Source organism: Mirounga leonina, unplaced genomic scaffold (assembly GCF_011800145.1).
Source record: "Mirounga leonina isolate KUSES-001 unplaced genomic scaffold, KU_Mleo_1.0 Mir_53, whole genome shotgun sequence".
In the NCBI taxonomy this organism is placed as follows: Eukaryota; Metazoa; Chordata; class Mammalia; order Carnivora; family Phocidae; genus Mirounga; species Mirounga leonina.
In genome coordinates this window covers 72,057,824-72,078,847 of record NW_023270807.1, presented here as the reverse complement: position 1 = coordinate 72,078,847, position 21,024 = coordinate 72,057,824, and the positions used below count along the sequence as shown (strand labels likewise).

Below are 21,024 nucleotides of genomic sequence, written 5' to 3'. Positions count from 1 at the left end.
GCAGAAAAAGTCGGTTTAAAGTAATACAAAAAATAATTTTTCTACTACTTAACCTCTCTAAATCTCAGTTTTTTCTTTTGTAACTGAAGATAAAATGAAGGGAAATAATTTCCATTCTACAGAAAGGAATAGATGAGATGAGCTAAGGCATGTCGAGTCTATGGGTGAAAAGGAAGTCTCAGGATATGATAGTTGTACAGGTTCAGGTTATTACTTACAAGCAATGAAAAACAATTCTGGCTAATTTAAGCAGAAAAAGGAATTATGGATAATTGGGTAGCACACAGAATTGTGAAAACCTAGGGAACCAGATTTGGAAATGGCAAGAATAAAAGGAAGCCTCTATAGCCAGAATCCCAGGCAAAAATCACACTTCCATCTTGTGTCACCGAGGAACACGGACACCCTGGCCTCCACCACTGAACCAGAAATTGGGTACCACTGCTGGCCCCCGCTGCTACTGAAAAAAGATGTCGCCAGTCCCAGCCCCATCTCTCCTCCCTACCAAGAGGAACTGTCCCAGTCCTTGCCTCACTGTCTGCAAGGTAAAAATCCCAGGTGGATTATTTTGGTTAGCTGACCCCAGATTATATGCCTGTGCTCCAGCAGTCACAGAGTCGGGACAGTATGCTTGTCAGACAACTTCAGTTCATTATGGGAGGAAGACTCCGTTTACCGTATTCAAGTTACAAAAGGTAGGGAATTCCCTAGACAGAGGGGGCTCAAATATGGGCAACCCCCCCTTTATAGTGATGAATATCCACTCTAAAAGTCGTTTCATCTTCACCCCCTCTGCTTACCATGGCCACAAAAGCCAAATGAGTTTTGAGTGGCGAGGGGTGAGTTACAATCAACTGGGGCCAAACAGATTCCATTTCCAACAACTCTTGTGACGTGGCTTTTATATAATTGTTTCCCTACAGTTGCCTGACTGATTGTTTGGAAGACTATAAAAATTCTAAGGAGATGATTTAAGGTATTCTTACACTTTTTAATCTAAGTGGAAAAAAAAAAAAGGATAACTGATGTTAAACGGTGTTCAGAATGCATTTGTTTGGGGCCTCTCGTAGAATTAATCTATAAGAAGCATAAATGACAGGGGCTGATGAGGGGGGAGTCTATGTTTGATCTGTAAAGGCTGACAATCTGAGAAATAAACAGTGACTTGACAGTGGATGAAAGAGGAAGAATCAATGATTAGTAAACTCTGATACCATTGTTGATAAATGGTGGGTTTAGATAATGCTGCATCAGACCTAGAGCTGTGGGAAAGGGTAAATAAAGGATGTAAATCAGGTAACAGGTGGAAAAGCAGTTGTAGTTGGTCTTGAGTAAGGAAAAAAAATGTAGTAATAGAGATTTTGAAAATTGTTTTTTGTTATGTTTTGTCTTTAGGTTTGGGTACACCACACAAAAATGTAGTGGCTCATAAATTTTAACTATGGAACAGGTAAAATAATTCTCAAAGTTTAAATTATACTGGGTGCATTATTAGTCAAATCAAGCAGACCATTGTTAAATAAACCTTTCTCTTTCGGTTGAGAAAAAATACTTCTTGGATTTTAAAGACAAACATGTATTTTGTAGATATTCCTAGCTCCTGTGCCAATATAAAAATACATTTAAGTATGCTCTCTGGCAGGTATCAAAGGTATGTCTTGAAAAGTGACAGTTTTTAGATTCCTAAGTAGACTGTTGTAATACCTTAATTATTAAACTGATTCCACAAATACTTACATCATTCCGACCATATTCTATGTTCTGCTTTAGGACCTGGAATTCGAAGATAAGTAAGATACAGTTACCACTGCAAGGAGCTCACAGTCTAAGGGGCTCTAAAAAACTATGAGTGGTGTAGCAAGTGTATGCAGGAAACTAAGTGGTGATGGTATCTACAGCTCCACATGAGAAGAAAAAAGGACGGTTTCCTGAAAGAGATGTCTGATCTCTCTTATCCTAAATCACTGCACCAAAATTCTCAAGTTTTAAGAAGAGGGCAAACAGTTTTTCTATATGTATATATAAAAGAAATTATCAGGAGGAGAATAAGGCTCAGAAATCACTTTGGGATGCCCAGACTTACTTCTTCACTATGCCTATCTCGAAATTTCATATTGTTAGTAAATGTGAATAAATATAATTTAAATAATACGTATGAACAGGATATTCCAAGACTTTATCCACATTGCTCAAGTAAAATGTAGATTTTCCTTGGCTTGATTCATCATATAACTGTTTATAGCGACCAACATCATTTACTTTACCTTTTCATTTTTCCTGGTGGGGTTACTAGAGGCTAAATGAAATCTGCAAAGCTTAGTACAGGGCCTGGCACACAGTAGAGTTTAATGAATGGTAGTCTCCCTCTCCAGTCCAGAGTGGGTCTTCTATGGCCATTCAATACAGTGCCTTTGCAATCGAAGACGCTCTGATACATGTTTGAACTCTACACTAACCTCACAGCTTAAGTACCAGTACTCAACCAAGAAATCCTTAGCACTTTCTCTTTTTCCCAGTCTCCTCAGTTCCCACCCCATTTATTCTTAGAAATACCTTGTGGCAAAACTCCGGAGGGATAAGTTCCTAAAACAAAACTGTCACATTTAAGTTCTATTAGAAATTTTTAATCACATAAGCATGATTCATAGAACAGTTATTGGAAGTTTCTGCCAATGCAATTGCAAATAGAAGTATCAACATTTTATTATTGCTAAGAAAACAAATTCCACAGGAATTGAGATTACATACAACTCCAAATTCTAGAGTAGGTCAAGATAAGGCAATCAAAAATAAATAAATAGATAGATGATAGATAGATAGATAGATAGATAGATAGATAGATAGATAAATTTATCAAGCAGGGGTGGGGGAAGGCAATAAATGTAGGCAAAGCACTCTGACAACAGATGGCAGCACTGGACTATCAAACTCTGCTTTTCCCTTCCATATTAGGTTGTGACTTGCACAAATGCAAATCCCTGGTAGCGGTGGGCGAAAGATAATGTCTACACAGAGGGCACCTCATGAACATTTGAAATAGTCACATAATACCAAGATAGCAAGCACACAGAGATGTGGCCGCTGCTACATAGTGGGATCATGAGAAGGGACAACATGAGATAAAAGCATTCTGAGACACAGAGAGTGTGATTTGTTGAAGTTGTAAAGGTTGTAAACAGAATTGGAACTGGGTTCTACAATCCTGAAAATGGGGTATTCACCGAGGATCAGAGCACTGGAAGCATAAACACTTAAAATGCTTTTCAGCCATACCCACACAGTATGATAGGAAGTTGAATGATATTTTTTTTAAAGAAATTAAATTTATTTCCAAGTATAGTCCATACCAACTAGAGAGTGATAATAGAAAGTGAGTATTATAATTAATTTTTGGGTACTATTTCTTACATATTAATAGATTTGTATATGGCTTATAAGTGAGAATACATTTTTTTTTTTTTTTTAGAAAAACTTTTGGACAGGGATACCTGAGTGGCTCAGTCAGTTAAGCACTGATTCCTGATTTTGGCTCAGGTCATGATCTCAGGGTCCTGGGATCAAGCCCCACTAGTGTTCTGTGCTGGGGTGAGCCTGCTTAGGATTCTCTCTCTTTCTGCCCCTCCCCACTCTCAAAAAAAAAAAAAGAAAGAAAGAAAAGAAAAAGTTTTGGACTGATTTGCCAATTTATTATGCTGTTAACTTATACAAAAAGAAATGGATTCCCTCATCCCTCTATATTCCATGGTTAATAGCTAAGACTTTGGAGAAAAAGACAACTAGATTGAAATCTCACCTCACTTGATTATTAGCTGTATGACTTTACCAAGATACTTAAGCTCTCATCCGTTAAATCATCTATTAAAAAGTGAATAATAGCTACCTCATATGATTTAGTGTCAAAGAATTAAAGCAAATAGCATAATGCTTTACACATAGTGTTTTAAACAACTGAAAGCTGTTCTTTTTTAAGATTTTATTCATTTATTTGAGAGAGAGAAAGCACGAGTGGGGGGAGGGTCAGAGGGAGAAGCAGACTCCTTGCTGAGCAGGAAGTCCTGATGAGGGACTGCATCCTGGGACTCCCAGATCATGACCTGAGCAGAAGGCAGACCCTTAACTGACTGAGCCACCCAGGTGCCCCCTGAAAGCTGTTCTTAATGTAATTCCATGTATGTGCTCCCCTCCAATTTTCAATTATTTACTTCAAATTCCTGAAAATGCATTGCTAACCATAATATGTACAGAGAAAGTGGCTGGGACCTTGGTAGCTGTAGTAATGATGTTCTTGCAAATATTGCAGATGGAGATAAAGTTAATTTGAAATGGAATGAGAACAGATACATATTTTCGTTTTATATTATTTATTGTGTATTAAAACCTATGTGAAGGTGCCTATTAAGTTCAAGGCAAAATCTCACAGTTTTGCTTAGCTAAGTTTGCTGAAGCCAAAGGACTTTATTGACCAATGCTAACTAGTGTGCCCTGCAGTACCCAGAGAGCAAACTAGAGCTATGATTTCTTATTCCTCAAAGTCATTGCTTTGGCGAGGGGTCATTGCATTGGCGAGGGGTACACAATGCAGGCTTTGGTGGTGATCAACTGGAAGTCTGTTCCAGATCACAGGAGTCTATAGTGGGCTAGTACAATATTTCCTTGGGCAATGCAAGAGAGGCAGTTCTCACCAGCCTACTCTAAGGTCTGATTTCTCCTTCCCTTCTAAGACTGGACTACTCTAGAAGTGGAAGGGGGTTGACAGTGAATAGGCTAATGGTAAAGAGCAGTTTGTGAACATTCCAAAGTACTACAAAATTCCAAATAAAAATTGTAGCTATGAGGGTTAGACTCACTAGCCTACGAGCTCTGCTTGAGTGAGGCTCATGTCTCACTTGTGTGTGTCCAACATATGAATCTTCAGAGGTTTTTTTTTTTTATGAAATGTCACTGTGGGAACACTTCAGTTGTTGAAATAAGTACACTTTTAAAAACACTTCCCTGGGAAACGTATGACCTGTGGTGTAATATTAAGGAATACCAAGTGCCAAGCACTGAAGTTAAGCATTTTACCTTACTACTGAGTGAAGTAAATTTTACAAACTAAGGCTTTGAGGTTAAAGAATACAACTAAATGGGACAGCTAATATGTGACAGGGTGTAAAACTTGAACCCAGGTCTGCCTGACTCTTAATCACAAGACAAAAGGTCTCGCATGAATTCAGCAAAACCTGGTCGGCCGCTGTCCTTCAACGCACAGCTCCAGGCAGTTTCCACCCGGAATTTAGGGCCTGGTTTAGCAAGAAGAGCCCGTATGTCCACCCACCTCACCCTCCACAGGAAAAGGTAAAACGTGGCCATTGCGCATGCTCACACCGCCCTGCCTCGCATTCCCTTCCCTGCCCCTGGAAGTCGCCGCAGCAACTGTCCTGGAGGACTTGAGCTAGGCTCCCGCCCACTGTGAAGTCAAATGGGCGGAAGCCGTTCATGTCTGCGACGTGGACGCCCTTCTCTTCCCCACCCTTTCCATCTTGGAAGCAAACACGACGCGTTCCCGTTTCTCGGGGATTCAAGCTGGAGTTTGCCCGTTGTCAATATGGCCACTGACGGGCCGGTCCCAAGCAGAGGCTTTTCATAGGCCAAGGTCTCATCCTAGCCCCGCCCATTTCATCCCTCCAGGCTGCGTCCGCCTAAGTCTTCGCTACGCATGCGCAGCGGGGGCGGGCCGGGAGGTGGGCCGGTCCGATTCTTCCGTGTGCCACCGCCGCCGCCGCCGCCGCCTTGGCTTCACTGTTCTTGCCACTGCGGGGCTGCATTGCCGGCGTTAGCCGCGCGAGGGGAAAGGAGGGGACCGACGGAGCGTGCGTGCGCGGGGGTCCTCGCAGTCCCAGCAGTTCCTCTCGCGCGGCGTGGCGGCGGGGGTCAGTAGCAGTCGGGGGAGGCCCTAGACGGCGCCATGTCGGCGGGCGGCCCGTGCCCGGCAGGAGCCGGAGGGGGCCCAGGGGGCGCCTCCTGCGCCGTAGGGGTCTCCCCCGGCGGGGTATCCATGTTCCGATGGCTGGAGGTGCTAGAGAAGGAGTTCGACAAGGCCTTCGTGGATGTGGATCTGCTCCTGGGTGAGATCGATCCGGACCAGGCGGACATCACTTATGAGGGGAGACAGAAGATGACCAGCTTGAGTTCCTGCTTTGCGCAGCTTTGCCATAAAGCCCAGACTGTGTCCCAAATCAACCACAAGCTAGAGGTGAGCTGTCGGCCCTTGGAGGAGGTGGCATTCAACCCCAGTCATCAGAGCCCATTTAACGCACCGGTGAAAAGACCCTAGAAAACTACCCACTGGGGCACTAGGGCTTCAAAGGTGACAGGGGAGTGCGTGTGTATATATGTGTAAAGGAAAGGAGTGAGGTGAGGTTGTAGAAAAAGGGGTGTAGATCGACCTGTGGGTGTCCTGGGGTCCTGTCACCCACCTTCCTAGTATCTCTATGAGGAAGAAACAGGAACTGATTACAGCAGCCTACTGTGCATCTAACATTAACAAACCAAAGACTTGAGCTCAAAGATTCTCTGTCCTAAGAATATCTTAGCCCACCTTGCAACATTCGAGGTCGTATATGGATTTTCACATTGATAAACTAGGTTTGTGTATCACCAGACTGATAGAGTGTTGATTGTTTTTAACTATTTCAGATCAGCGTCTGTTGTTGCACACAGACATACTTTTCCTTGCATGCATGAACAATTTAGGGGAATTCTATCAGAGCTCTTAGGAAAATTTAGTGGAATAAAACAGGATAGTATCAGTGTTCTTCTCAGTTTACAGTTGGTCTTTAAATTACAGGCAGATACCACCAGAATACTCTATACAATTTTTCACATGACTTGTAACATTGAGGTTTTGTTTGTTCTTCACCCTATTTCCCAAAGTCTGGATTTATTTGTGAGAGTGTGTGAAGAATGGTCATTTGCTTTAATCTCTAATCTTGGGTGTGGGTGTGGGTGGAGTGGTGGTGGTGGTTCCAAAAAAGAAAAAAAAAACCACCTACCACATTGTGCAGGAAGTTAAATTAACGCATTATTACAGTATTTAGAAACATGGGAGATTAATATTACTACATGAAGAGCGTTTGCTAACTAGATAATTTAAGAGAATGAAATCTTTCATCTTAAAGTAGATAAAAATAGGATAATCAGTAATGTGCAAAGCTCTTTGAACATTAGGTTTCCTAAGAAATCATCATTGCTATCGGTTATAATGATTGAGAGTACCCAGTGGGTTGAAATCAATAATAATATCAGATACATATCCTCTCTGTGATTAGTGGTTAGCACTCTTTCTCTTCCCTGTCAGTTAGCCATGAAAAAGGTGGTGTAATTCATCTGTGATTAGCATAGATGCAAATCAGAGATTTTGTTGAAAGAACTGTTCATTTCTTCCATCCTTTTTGAAAAGGTTGGAATGGAAGTGCTGATAGGAAGCTAATCACTTCTTGTTCTAGGTGTATGAAAATGTTTCTTGATTTCTTGATTAGTAGTTATTTCTAGAAGATAGTTTATTTTTCAGGTGGTGAAAATGCATTTAATGGTTTTTAGAAATAGTACTTCAGCTTTAAATAACAGAGCAAAAGTAGCTTTTGCCACATGAGAACTTTCATATCATTTACAACTGCAAGTATCTACTGAGGATAAACAGCTTTTTAAAAATGAAACACTATCTACCTGATTTTTTTAAGTGACCAAAGGATACTTTCAACAGTGATATTTTGATGTCAGATATAATATCTAATTTTGGAGAAAGGATTATTCTGTGAGTAGGAGGTAGTGCTCTTTTTCATCTTTATTTTAGATGAGTATTCAGAGCTGTAATAAATTATGTATTTTCTTTTTCTCAGAAATTGTAATTACACATTCTGACTCCACATCCTGGCTTAGGAGGTGGAGTTATTTCTCAAAATAAGAAATGCTAGCCTGTCGTGATGTGAGCATGTTTTTCAACATGCTCGAAACCCTTGACTTAGAAGATCTTAGAAGATGGGGAGGGGACATTTTGTTTTTGTGTTTTTTCACGTACATTTGACTTATCTGTTTGTGGGGTTAATCTTTCTGCATTTAGCAGGTGTTATGGTCTTCGTGGAATTGGTTATGTACTGCTGAGGAGAGAGGGTCCTTATCTGTAGTGCCTTTCAAGGTAGATCTGCTGTTGGATTATTTGCAGAATTTCCGAGGTTGCTTCATATAGTGTTATCAGTCCCTGAGATCTTGAAATCTTGGAAAAGATTTCCATACTTTCTAGCCCTGTTTTATTTCTTAGTAAGTGGATTGAATTAGTTCTATTGTTTTAAGGATATGGACATTAAGATATAGCATTTGAGGCCATTTGTGGTTTGATATAACAGGTGTGCACTGAATTTCAGTGGTTTTAGAGATTAATGCCTTAAACCATATTACCATAATAAAATATTTTTATAATCAAAACACAGATATCTCCAGTATGGCTAACTCATATTTAAATTGGCCTTGAGTATCTTTGCAGATTGCTCCTTCTTCTGCCCAGTTATTGGGTCTTTAGGTAACACCATGTTTAATATTAACATGGCAGTTAGGAGAACAATTTTAGCTGCAAAAAAATCATAGGTTACATTTTAAAATAAAATATAAATGACATCTATGTGACTCCTGCTTGCCATAAGTTATATTTGGGGAGAGGGCTATTTATAAGGGGAAGGGGAGGGCAAAGAATATCAGAATATATTGAGGTAGTGCCATTTCAAATTACTCACATCTCTCTTACTTACCCTACCCACCTGCTTGAGAATCCCTGCTATGGTAAGCTACTTGGTGACAGCTGCGCTGGAGTCACAGGTACTGATCGGGACAGTAGTAAGAGTAGTAGTAGTGATAGTAGCATTAGTGTGTTGGAGTAGAACAAAGATTGAGAACCAGTGCTTTAGAAAAACCCATCTCTCTACCTGGAAATGCAGTTTTCTACCTCTATACCCCTTCTTTAAAATAACAGCAAAACAATACGTCTGTCACATCCCCCTTTCTGTCAGCAATTGCTGAATCAGTATATCTTTTTAAAGCAATTTACTGTTCACAGCCGTCAGTGGAGAAACTTTTAACTTTGGTCTAGAGACATGTTTATAATGAACTAATGACGTACTGTTCTTTTACTGCTTTAAAGCTGTCCTGTTTTTAAACAAGCAGTGAGGCCATTTTGTAGCATTGAACTTAAAGGTTAATATTGATTCAGTATGTATTTATTGAGCACTAATTATGGTGCCAGGTGCTGTATTGGATATTTGGGATACAATGGAGAGCAAAAATGGACACAGTCATTTCTCTTACAAAGCTTGGATTCTATTGGATAGTTAATTGGAATAATTATCACTTAAGTGTGAAATTCCAACTTTGATGAGTATTATGAAAGGTACCTAGAATAATGAGAGCCTGTTCTGGGGGATCAGGAAGGCTCCTTTTGGAAGTGACTATTGAGTTAAGACATAAAGGATAAGTAGGAATTAATTAGGCCACAAGAAATAGGAATATCATTCAATATTCCAGTAGAGAGAACAGAAAGTGGAACGTACCTGTGACGGGCAAGTGCATAATGCACTCGAAGAACTGAAAGAAAGTTGGTATGTGTTACAAGAGCAAAGGGCCAAAGAAATGAGATGCAAGGTAAGTTTGAACAGGTGGGTAGGGACCATATCTACTTGATTTTATTGGCCATGCAGTAGATTTGGGGGGCTGTATCATAGCAGTGGGAAATGTTTTAAACTAGATGGTAACCTCAGGTATGAGATTAGATTAGCTCACTCAAGCTAGGTTAAGGAGAGAGTTTGGGATAGTGAACAGAATGAATGCAGGAAATCATTTAGGAGGTTCTTATTCTGATCCATATGAGAGGATAGTGAGGGTAGGATAGTGCAGGGTAGGAAGGATAGTGCAGGGTAGGATCGTGAGATGGAGGTAAGTGTTCAGAACAGGAGAGACTTGAGAGGTGAAAATGAACAGTCTAGAAATGTACTGGAATGGAGGGATGAGGGAATTTAGGATGACTCCAAATGTCAGTTGGCTGGATAAATAGATAGATGTGAGTTATTATTAACAATAACTGTATTGCTAACCTTATTGATCAATTACTAATGGCCAGACTCTGTGTTTTGCATATATTGATTCATCTAATTCTCATGATAGTTCTGTGTGATAGGTTTAGTATTATTATTATTTCCATTTTACTCAGGATTAAGTAAGGGGCCCAAGGCTCCAGAGCTAGAGAAACCAGTTTCTCCAAAACACACATTTATGCCTGGTGGGAGGTAGCAGGAGGTGGAAAGAAAAGCAGGCAGAAAAAGTAAATGTGGGTGGATAGGTAGCGGGAAGGAAGAGTATGGGGTTCCAGGGAGGTATTGTTACAAAGATTAAACATGTTTATAAGCCAATGAGATGCATCTAGTGGAGAGGAAAGCTGAATATTCAAGCGAAAGAGAGGGATAATTAGTATGCGTAAGGTTTCTGAACGAAGAGGAGATCCAAGATACATGTAGAGAGAATGGCCTTATGTTGAAAGGATAGCTTTTGTACTTTGAGGCAGAGGGAGACAGTGTTGATGGAGGGGAAAACAGAGCAGAAGGTGGGAGGTTGAGAGAGTTTTTGTTTGATGGTTTCTTTATTCTCTGTAAAATTGGAGCCTGCAACAACTGCTGAAAGTGGGTGAGAGTAATAAGAGCTTGGAGAGAGTAAAAAGTTTTGAAATAGGGAAGAGTGGGAGAGCCAGCTGGCCAGAGAAATAGAAGGACTGCCAGGCACCGTTGGGGACTTACTTGGAGCTAGTTATCATAAATTCATGGTACAGTGAGTCTGCCCTGTTGTGTGACTTTCTCCGGCAATGCTTACATGATTAGTAACAGGCACGGTGATGACAGTAATAATCCAGTGCTATAGCAGGGGGTTTGCTATGTAGGCAAGAGTGTTATTGAAATGAAAATGGTAATGGGGATAAAGAAAAGGAGATAATCTTCCATTAAAGAAGTAGAAACAGGATTTGATAATTATGTACATGCAGAGGGTGAGGAGAAGAGGTTGGATGCCACCACAGTTCTGTTTGACAGATGGATTAGTTGATAGCTGTTTAATAGTCTCCCCCAAAATTCATGTCTACCCAGAGCCTCAGAATGTGACCTTATTTGGAAATAGAGTCTTTGCAGATGTATTTAGTGTAAGGGTAGAGATAAGATCATAGCAGCTTAGACTGGACCCTAAATCCAATGAGATTGTCTTGATAAGAGACACTGAGGACACACAGAGACACTGAGAAGAATGCTGTCTGCAGAAAGAATCTGAGATTGGGATGACATGTCGGCAAGCTGAGAAATGCCAAGGATTGAGGTCGACCACCAAACACTGGGAGACAGACATGGAACAGTTTCTCCTTCAGGGTATCCAGAAGGAACCGATCCTTGATTTTGAGCTCCTGGCATCCTGAATTGTGAGAGAATAAATTTTTGTTCTTTTAAGCCACCAACTTTGTGGTGATTTGGTATGATGGCCCTAGGAGACTTAGACCATTTACAGAAGTAAGGAATCCAGGAGAAGGAACAGGTCTGGCAGGAAAGATAATGAGTTGAGTTTAGGAGATTGTGCATAGTTAAGGTCCTTATCCCTTCTTGCATATTCCTAACATAGTCTCCTGGTTGCCTGTTACCCACTCCAAACCATCCTTTCATTGTCAACGTCATTCTAAAATGTTTCATTTGAACAGTTCATATTAAAAAAAGGGGCAACTCTGATTCTGGTTGCTCTTCTTTTTATACTTCCCTTTTACTCATTGGCTAACATTCAGACTCTAGCATGGTCATCAGTGCCCACCTAGTGCGTCTGTCCTCACCCCTTGTCACCCCTTCGTGGCTGCTTTTGCCTCTCAGTAAAACTGGTTTGTGTGCAGTTGTCTAAACAGGCCTTGCTCTTGCATGGCGTTGCTACTTTAACATAGGCTTTTGTGTATAATGCCTTCTCTGCCCCATTGTCTACAGTGTCACACACCCACTTGTCTTTCAAGATGCCACTTACATCACCATCTCTGAAGGCTGTCCTCACCCCATTTATCTCTGCTCTCTATAGGCAGAGGCTGTCAACACCTTTAACTCACTTGGACTGTTAAGTTGGTTACGTTGTACTACCATTAATGGTTGCCACAGCTCTTTACCTCTAGAAGGTAAGATCTTTGAGGGTCAGGACAATGGCTTATATGAAATAATCTTAATATCAAATGCTTCGTGAAAGCTGACTTTGGGTGGGAACATTTTCTCTTCGTGAACCCACTTTGGTTTCTTTCTCTCTTTTTTTTTTTTTTTTTTTAAGATTTTATTTATTTATTTGACAGAGACACAGCGAGAGAGGGAACACAAGCAGGGGGAGAGGGAGAAGCAGGCTTCCCGCGGAGCAGGGAGCCTGATGCGGGGCTGGATCCCAGGACCCTGGGATCATGACCTGAGCCAAAGGCAGACGCTTAATGACTGAGCCACCCAGGCGCCCCCCATTTTGGTTTCTAAGAATTGGTTGGTGGTTTTTTCCCTGTAGTGCTTTCAAAACCTTAATGAGTAGTGAGTAATTCCTTTGAGTATTGATATCCGGTTGATTTACATGTGGATTTCAGAATTGGTGTTTCCCTTGCCCTTTTTTAAAATTGGAAATTTGAAACTCACACATTAAATACCAACCTTTCTGACCTATATACATCCCTATCTCACTTGAGAGGGGTTTTCATTTCTCAGACCTTTCCGTACACGGTATATAAGCTGATCTCCATTCAGTACTTGGGTGAATTTCTCCTCTCCGACTGACCCTTTTACGTCTTTTTTTTTTTTTTTTTTAATTTAAATTCCAGTTAGTCAACATACAATGTAATATTCATTTCAGGTGTACAATATAGTGATTCAACACTTGCATACATCACCCAGACTTTCACTTCCTTTTTTTTCCCACTTTTTTTTTTAAATTTTATTTTATTGTGTTATGTTAGTCACCATACAATACATCATTAGTTTTTGATGTAGTGATCCACGATTCATTGTTTTCATATAACACTCAGTGCTCCATGCAGTACGTGCCCTCCATAATACCCATCACTGGGCTAATCCATCCCCCCACCCCCCTCCCATCTAGAACCTTCAGTTTCTCAGAGTCCATAGCCTGTCATGGTTCGTCTTTTCCTCCTATTACCCCCCTTTCATTTTTCCCTTCCTTCTCCTAATGTCCTCCATGCTATTCCTTATGTTCCATAAATAAGTGAAACCATATGATAATTGACTTTCTCTGATTGACTTATTTCATTTAGCATAATCTCCTCCAGTCCCATCCATGTTGGTGTAAAAGTTGGGTATTCATCCTTTCTGATGGCTGAGTAATATTCCATTGTATATATGGATCACATCTTCTTTATCCATTTATCTGTTGAAGGGCATCTCAGCTCTTTCCACAGTTTAGCTATTGTGGACATTGCTGCTATTGGCCCTTCTTTTCACTACATCAGTGTCTTTGGGGTAAATACCCAGTAGTGCAATTGCTGGGTCATAGGGTAGCTCTATTTTTAATTTTTTGAGGCACCTCCACACTGTTTTCCAAAGTGGCCATACCAACTTGCATTCCCACCAACAGTGTAAGAGGGTTCCCCTTTCTCCACAACCTCTCCAACATTTGTTGTTTCTTGCCTTGTCAATTTTTGCTATTCTAACTGGTGTAAGGTGGTATCTCAATTCTTTAACACCATACACAAAGATAAACTCAAAATGGATGAAGACCTCAATGTGAGACAGGAATCCATCAAAGTCCTAGAGGAGAACATAGGCAGTAACCTCTTTGACATCAGCCACAGCAACTTCTTTCAAGATACATTTCCAAAGGCTAGTGAAACAAAAGCAAAAATGAACTTTTGGGACTTCATCAAGATAAAAAGCTTCTGCACAGCAAAGGAAACAGTCAACAAAACAAAGAGGCAACCCACAGAATGGGAGAAGATATTTGCAAATGACACTACAGATAAAGGGCTGGTATCCAAGATCTATAAAGAACTTCTCAAACTCAACACCCAAAAAACAAAAAGTCAAGTCAGAAAATGGGCAGAAGACATGAACAGACACTTCTCTGAAGAAGACATACAAATGGCTAACAGACACATGAAAAAATGTTCATCATCATTAGCCATCAGGGAAATTCAAATCCACTTCTTTTTGAATTGGTACATCACACATGCCTCTATAATAGTGTTTATGACACTCTCCATCATAATTAGAAATATCATTTTATCTCTTTACCAGACAGTGAAATTCTGAAGGGCAGAGTCCGTGTCTCATTCATCTTTTTGTCTCCAGATCCTGGCATACAGCATGTACTCAATAGCTGTTTATCTGAGTGAAGAAATTATTTGAAACACTTTAGTGTTCTGCCGTGAATCCTCCCAAGATTACCAATACTCATTCTGTAATACAGGTTTCATGAGAGCTGGGCTGGTGTCTGTCTGATTATATCCATGATGTCTAACACAGTGTCCACCACACTGTTGAATGACTTAATCTGCAGGTTCATTTATTCCCCTGGTATGTAATTCACAAGGATATGGTTTGTGAGTTAGGATTTCATGGTATTCCACCTTAAGAAAAATTTGGAACTGTGACTAAAATAACATTAAACATCACTGTATGAGAATATTGTGTATGGATTTAGTGCGCTTGTGATGTTTCTAAAATATTGGGTGAGTTGATTCTCCTCACCCTACCTCCAGTTTGACCATAGAGCAACTGAGTTCTTTAACATGACAGTGGAAACAAGAAATATGTTATTTGGGACTTCATTTTGTGGTTAACATCAGTAATTTAACTGTCAAAAATACATCACGGATTTATCTACTTGCTTCTATTTCAAATCTCCCCCCCCCCCCATCTTAGTTCATTCACTTTGTCTCCTATATTACACACAGCTGCCTTTTTTAATTAATTTTTTTTTTTAAGATTTTATTTATTTATTTGAGACAGAGAGAATGAAAGACAGAGAGCATGAGAGGGAGGAGGGTCAGAGGGAGAAGCAGACTCCCTGCCGAGCAGGGAGCCTGATGCGGGACTCGATCCTGGGACTCCGGGATCATGACCTGAGCCAAAGGCAGTCGCTTAACCAACTGAGCCACCCAGGCGCCCATAATATAAGTATCATTTTGAATGAGAAAATAACTTTTAAAAAAAAGTAGCATTGTTTTACATTTAAAAATGATTGTTAAATATCTGGCTTACTAGAAGATAGCTGGATTCTTGTATCTGCTTCTGCATTCAAACAATTGTGACTCAAGGTTTGGGTTATAGCCTAGGAAGAAAGTTTGACCTCACAGAAATAAGTAGTTGGATAAGGGAGAAGTATTTAATAACCTTTTCAGATAGTTGTGGATATTTTTCTTTGATATTAAAAGGTAATTTCTTGGGGTTCCTGGCTGGCTCAGTTGGTTAAGAGTTGGTTAACTCTTTGATTTTGGCTCAGGTCTTGATCTTAGGGTCCTGAGATCCAGTGATGAGTTGGGCTCTGCGCTCAGTGGGGAGTCTGAGATTCTCTCCCTCTGCACCTCCTGCTCATGCATACTCTCTCACAAAATAAATAAAATCTTTTTTTTTAAAAAAAAGGTAATTTCTTAAAGGTTATTTACAGTATGGAGTCTAAAGCTCTTATCAGTGAAGTTTTCATCCGCTGTTACAATAAAATAATGTGTAGTCATTGAAAGAATCCTTTACTGAGTCATGATGTTGACATTATGGATTGGTCACTTTGAAAATACTGGTTTGCTGAGTTATGCAGATTTTCTAAATGTGGGCACATCTCATTATACAATATTTTAAAAATCCCATTTGGGGGTGCCTGGGTGGCTCAGTCAGTTAGGCGTCTGCCTTCGGCTCACGTCATGAACCCAGGGTTGTGGGGTCGAGCCCCACATTGGGCTCTCTGCTTAGCAGGGAGCCTGCTTCTCCCTCTCCCTGCTGCTCCCCCTGCTTGTACTCTCTCTCTGTGTCAAATAAATAAATAAAATCTTTTAAAAAAATTAAAATAAAAATCACATTTGTTACTATTACCAGTCTCATTAGAAGAATCTTTAAATGTTTAGAAGCTGTTAAGATCATGGTGATGGATTCAATTTTTCCAAAATTCTAATTTTCATTTGAAAACACAAATTTTTATCATTGGCAATAAATGCTGCCAGTTGTTTGCCTTGAAGCAACAGATTGACTTAATTATTCTCAAGATTATGTCTACCAAATACATTAACCTTAATAACTGTATTTGCTCTTCGTTCAAGTAAAAATTATGTTCCATGAAAAGAAATGTTTGGTTTTGCAACTCCAGCAATTGCATAAGTGCTTTTTCTTGGGACCGTATGGTTTGATATGCAGCATATACGCTTTGTGCACACTTCCCATTTCATCACACAGAATATTAAAAAGTCGTACTCGAGCGTCTGCCTTCGGTTCAGGTCATGATCCCGGGGTCCTGGGATCGAGCCCCGCATCGGGCTCCCTGCTCGGCGGGAAGCCTGCTTCTCCCTCTCCCAGTCCCCCTGCTTGTGTTCCCTCTCACGCTGTGTCTCTCTCTGTCAAATAAATAAATCTTTAAAAAAAAAAAAGTCGTATTCAAGGCTTGAGATTTTAAGAATTAATAATTTTTACTGCTGCATCATGGGCATTCTTAAATGAACTTTTATTTTTTTTAAACAGCAAGCACATAGTGGTGAAGAGTACACTGCATTGACTTGTACTAAAATGCTATTATCATTTACTCATCATTGCTTTTGCACCTGTAGTACAAATGTCAGCATGGTGAAAAAAGCAACTGTTTTATTATTACTAAAATAGTTTTGACCTTGTGGATGCCCTGGAAAGGTCCCACAGACCTGTGAGAACTGCTGCTCTGATAGTAATGGGAAGAAGAACCATACTCTCCCACCCCACTGATTCCCTTCTTCTTGTTTCTTTCGTACAGCGTATGCTTTGTAATTATATATTATATTACTAGCTTTTAATGACCTTGGACAAGTTACCTAACCTCTCTGCATTCCAGTTTCCTTCTCTGTACAAAAATTTGTGTCTCTCGAGGCTTAGCATGAGGATTAAGACAATTATTCAAAACAGCGCCTGGCACATGTGCCGTTCATTTTCTTTACGTGCTGCCTCCCACACAAGGCCACCATAAGCTTTGCAGGGCAGGACCCACATATGTGTCATCTACCAGTGTATCCCCAGAATCCAGCCAAGTGCTTGGCATATGGTTGGGGGTTGATAAATACTTTCTGAATGAATGTATCTTAAAAATAAAAATAAGTTTGCTTGTCTTAAGCTGCAGAGCAGTTTGGGGAGAAATGATGACAGATGAAGTTAGTGGTCCTTATGCTTGGATCTAGAGGAAATTGGAGTGAATAGGTGTTTTCTCACATAACTTTTGTAAGCCAAATGAACGGACTGTTTCAGCAGCCAACTTGTAAAGAGGAATATTATTTCCTATCTCAAGGGGCAGCAGAGGTTTTTATATTTGACCTGTGGATATATTTTCTGTTTGGTCAGAGTCTTTGTTTTCAAATAGGACTTCTTGGCTTTCTGTAAACTTGGGTACTTGGAGCAATGCTGACCACTTCAGGCCTATGGGAAAAGAGAAGATAGAGGCGTGTGTTAACTCAAATTAGCTCTAAGAGTTTGTTCTGCTATGTGGAAAGAGTAGAAGAAAAACCAGGGAATGGATCAAAATACTTTTGTTAGTTACATTATCCCCTTGACTTTTGTCACAGGAGAAAAGGCCACGTGAAGAATATGGTTCTGTTCTGCTTCTGCTGTCGTTCAGGATCCTTTATACAACAATTTCTGTGATGCTTTCTTTTAAAAGTTTAGTTCCAGGAAAGAAAGAGTCTCACCAGATAAAATGGCATTGCTTTTTTTAATGAGACAAGGAGAATTATATAATATAAAGGTTCTCCTGGTTATAGGAAACTAGTATTAAATTTAATACACAATACACAGTATTAGGATGATATTTTTATAGTGCTATCTTGCCATCTCTATATGTTTATTTTTTACGTTTATATCTTATGAACTTTAAAGCCTTTTGGGAAGTAGGTGGGTGTAGATGATTAATTTTAGATATTGGTATTAAATGATATAATTGCTAGAGATTTAAATTCTAATCTATTTCCATCCTAAACTGCATTTTCAAACATAAAAAAAAAATACATTTAAAAAGCATACTTGTTTCCTTTTAGTGATTACCTTTTGTACACTTTATTTATTTTTATTTTTATTTTTTAAAGATTTTATTTATTTACTTGAGAGAGAGAATGAGAGAGAGAGAGCACATGAGAGGGGGGAGGGTCAGAGGGAGAAGCAGACTCCCTGCTGAGCAGGGAGCCTGATGCGGGACTCGATCCCGGGACTCCAGGATCATGACCTGAGCCGAAGGCAGTCGCTTAACCAACTGAGCCACCCAGGCGCCCTATTTATTTTTTATTAACATATAATGTATTATTTGTTTCAAGGGTGCAGGTCAGTGATTCATCAGTCTTACACAATTCACAGTGCTCACCATAGCACATACCCTCCCCAATGTCTATCACCCAGCCACCCCATTCCTCCCACCCACCTCCACTCCAGCAACCTTAGTTTGTTTCCTGAGATTAAGAGTCTCTTATGGTTTGTCTCCCTCTCTTGTTTCATCTTGTTTCATTTTTCCCTCCCTTCCCTTATGTACACATACTTAAAAACAGAAGGTGCAGAAACATTTATAGGTAAATGTGAGATTATATTTACTTCTTTATCAGCAGCTTTCTGTGCTGTTGTTCATTACAGTTAAACTGCTATTTGGAGTCAGCTATTTTCTTTGTAATTCTTAAACAGCTTGGGGAACGTGTGCTTTTGTGTGCATGCATGTCTGTGCCTGCTTTTGTGTGCATACACATGAGTCCCTGTGTGTGTGGGGGGGTGGGAGTTGCTGGCTAGATGAGGAATGTTCTGAGTTTCTTGCTTAAAGCCCTGTTTTTTTGAGATTTGGGGATGTGATCTCATCTGGAGCTCATGGGCTGCTTCAGCACCATTTCTCTTACTGCCAGGATTACACAGAATGTCAGAAGGTCTGTGTTTTAATGCCATTTGTAATTTGGGACAACTCACCTAATCTTTTTGGGCCTCAGTTTCTTCATGTGCAAAATAAAGATATTTTACCAGATTTGTTTAGGTACTTAGGTTGGGCCCTCTAAAATGTGTTACCAAAAGAGCTGAATGACACGCTGAAACTAATGACTGATCTAGATCCAAGTTCCCTGCCATACAATATGATGTTTGCTAGTTTCTTGTCTTAGTTTGATCCTCTCCTGAACTAGAGGTTTTTGAGGGGTGCTTAAGGCAAACTAATTGGCATTTTTATCCACAAGACTCTTAAATAAAAACTAGCTAATGTTTAGAAAGAAAAAAATACAACTGTTGTGTATTTTTAGAAGATAACATGGACAGACGATTAAGGTCTAGACAAAGTGGAAAAATAGGAAACTCAAAATAAAAAATTCCTTTGATTTTGGTGTCACACAGTGGAATCCAGTAGTGACGGATTATTTTAGAAAGGAATTATCTTGTTGGAAAAGTTTGGATGTTTGAAAGAGTGTGAGATGAAAAATAGAAAAGTAACAGCTCCATTAAATACAAATAAGTGGTGATGATAACGTTCTAATGTTAGATAGACTGCTTCTCTGTCTTTTTCTTTTTTGGGAATACTTCATTCCTACTTTGCGAAATACGCCTCGATTTTCATCTGTCTCCACACTCCATTCCAGCTGGACCACTTGCTGAGAATTATTACTTTAGAAAATCTCACCATTGATTTAATGGCTTGGGTGTAGTGAAGGCCATGGTCCTAAGTAAGGCCCAGAGACCTCCTGGAATAAGATCATTTTATCCTTACTGTCTAGGGAAAGAGTGTCTTGATGGTTAGCTCTATTTTCTTTTTTCTTTTTTTTTTTTAAGTATGTTAATCTAAATCTTTTTTCTTTTTTTAAATTTTATTATGTTATGTTAGTCACCATACAATACATCATTGGTTTTTGATGTGGTGATCCACGATCCATTGTTTTCGTATAACACCCAGTGCTCCATGCAGTACGTGCCCTCCTTAATACCCATTACCGGGCTAACCAGTATTTTATTTTTTCTATAAATGAATCTTCAAGATCAAATGTAGGAAAGTGAAACGATTGTTTCCCAAATTAAGACTGTATTTAACATAGTTTTTAACTGTTTTCGATTTTACTTTTTTTTTTTTTAAAGATTTTATTTATTTATTCATAAGAGACAGAGAGAGAGAGGCAGAGGGAGAAGCAGGCTCCCCGCCGAGCAGGGAGCCCGATGCGGGACTCAATCTCAGGACCCTGGGATCATGACCTGAGCCAAAGGCAGACGCCCAACCATCTGAGCCACCCAGGGGCTCTCAATTTTGCTTTTTAAAGCATTTTTGGGATCTCGCTTGAAAATTTTAAGTAAGAGTTGAAGGTTGAAATCAGCTGTTTCCTTTAAACTTTCACTCTTTACTAGTTCTAGTGTTCCCAAAGTAAGACAGTCAGGTGAAAAATACTCAGGCTTTTTTATGGTCAGGCTGATTTTGAGTCTGTTACTTATTAACTATGTGATTTGGGGCAAATCATTTACACTCTGACTTCCCGTTTCCTTAACTATTAAGAAAGAAGTTGGAGAGTAGGAATTACAGATAATGTATGGTGTGTATATGCCTGCCATATGGTATATAGATGCTTGCTTTGTGGTAGCTGTGAATATTGTTAGTAAGTGAAACATATGTATTGTAACTATAGAAACACATTTTTTTCTCCTTATGGCCAGCTGCTTGATAACACTTCCATTGCCTTGCCCTGCGAGTAATTGGGTTCAAAGTGCTGTTTTGCTGCTGAGCAGTTGGGTAGCCCTGGATATAAAAACAATTTTGATTGGCCTTGGTTTCATTATGTAAATACTAATTGTC

The 21,024-nt window shown here is 39.8% G+C and overlaps 1 protein-coding gene across 2 annotated transcripts in view; it reads left to right on the top strand.

The window, feature by feature from the left end:
• The first annotated feature begins 5,717 nt into the window (after positions 1–5,717).
• The window catches only part of GOPC (golgi associated PDZ and coiled-coil motif containing), a 42,061-nt gene continuing 26,754 nt past the window's right edge, over positions 5,718–21,024 (top strand). For both annotated transcript variants that reach the window (XM_034990386.1, XM_034990385.1), the window contains exon 1: positions 5,718–6,235. In XM_034990386.1, the coding sequence (XP_034846277.1) occupies positions 5,948–6,235 (288 nt within the window). In that variant the 5' untranslated portion in view covers positions 5,718–5,947. The remainder of the gene's footprint in view (positions 6,236–21,024) is intronic.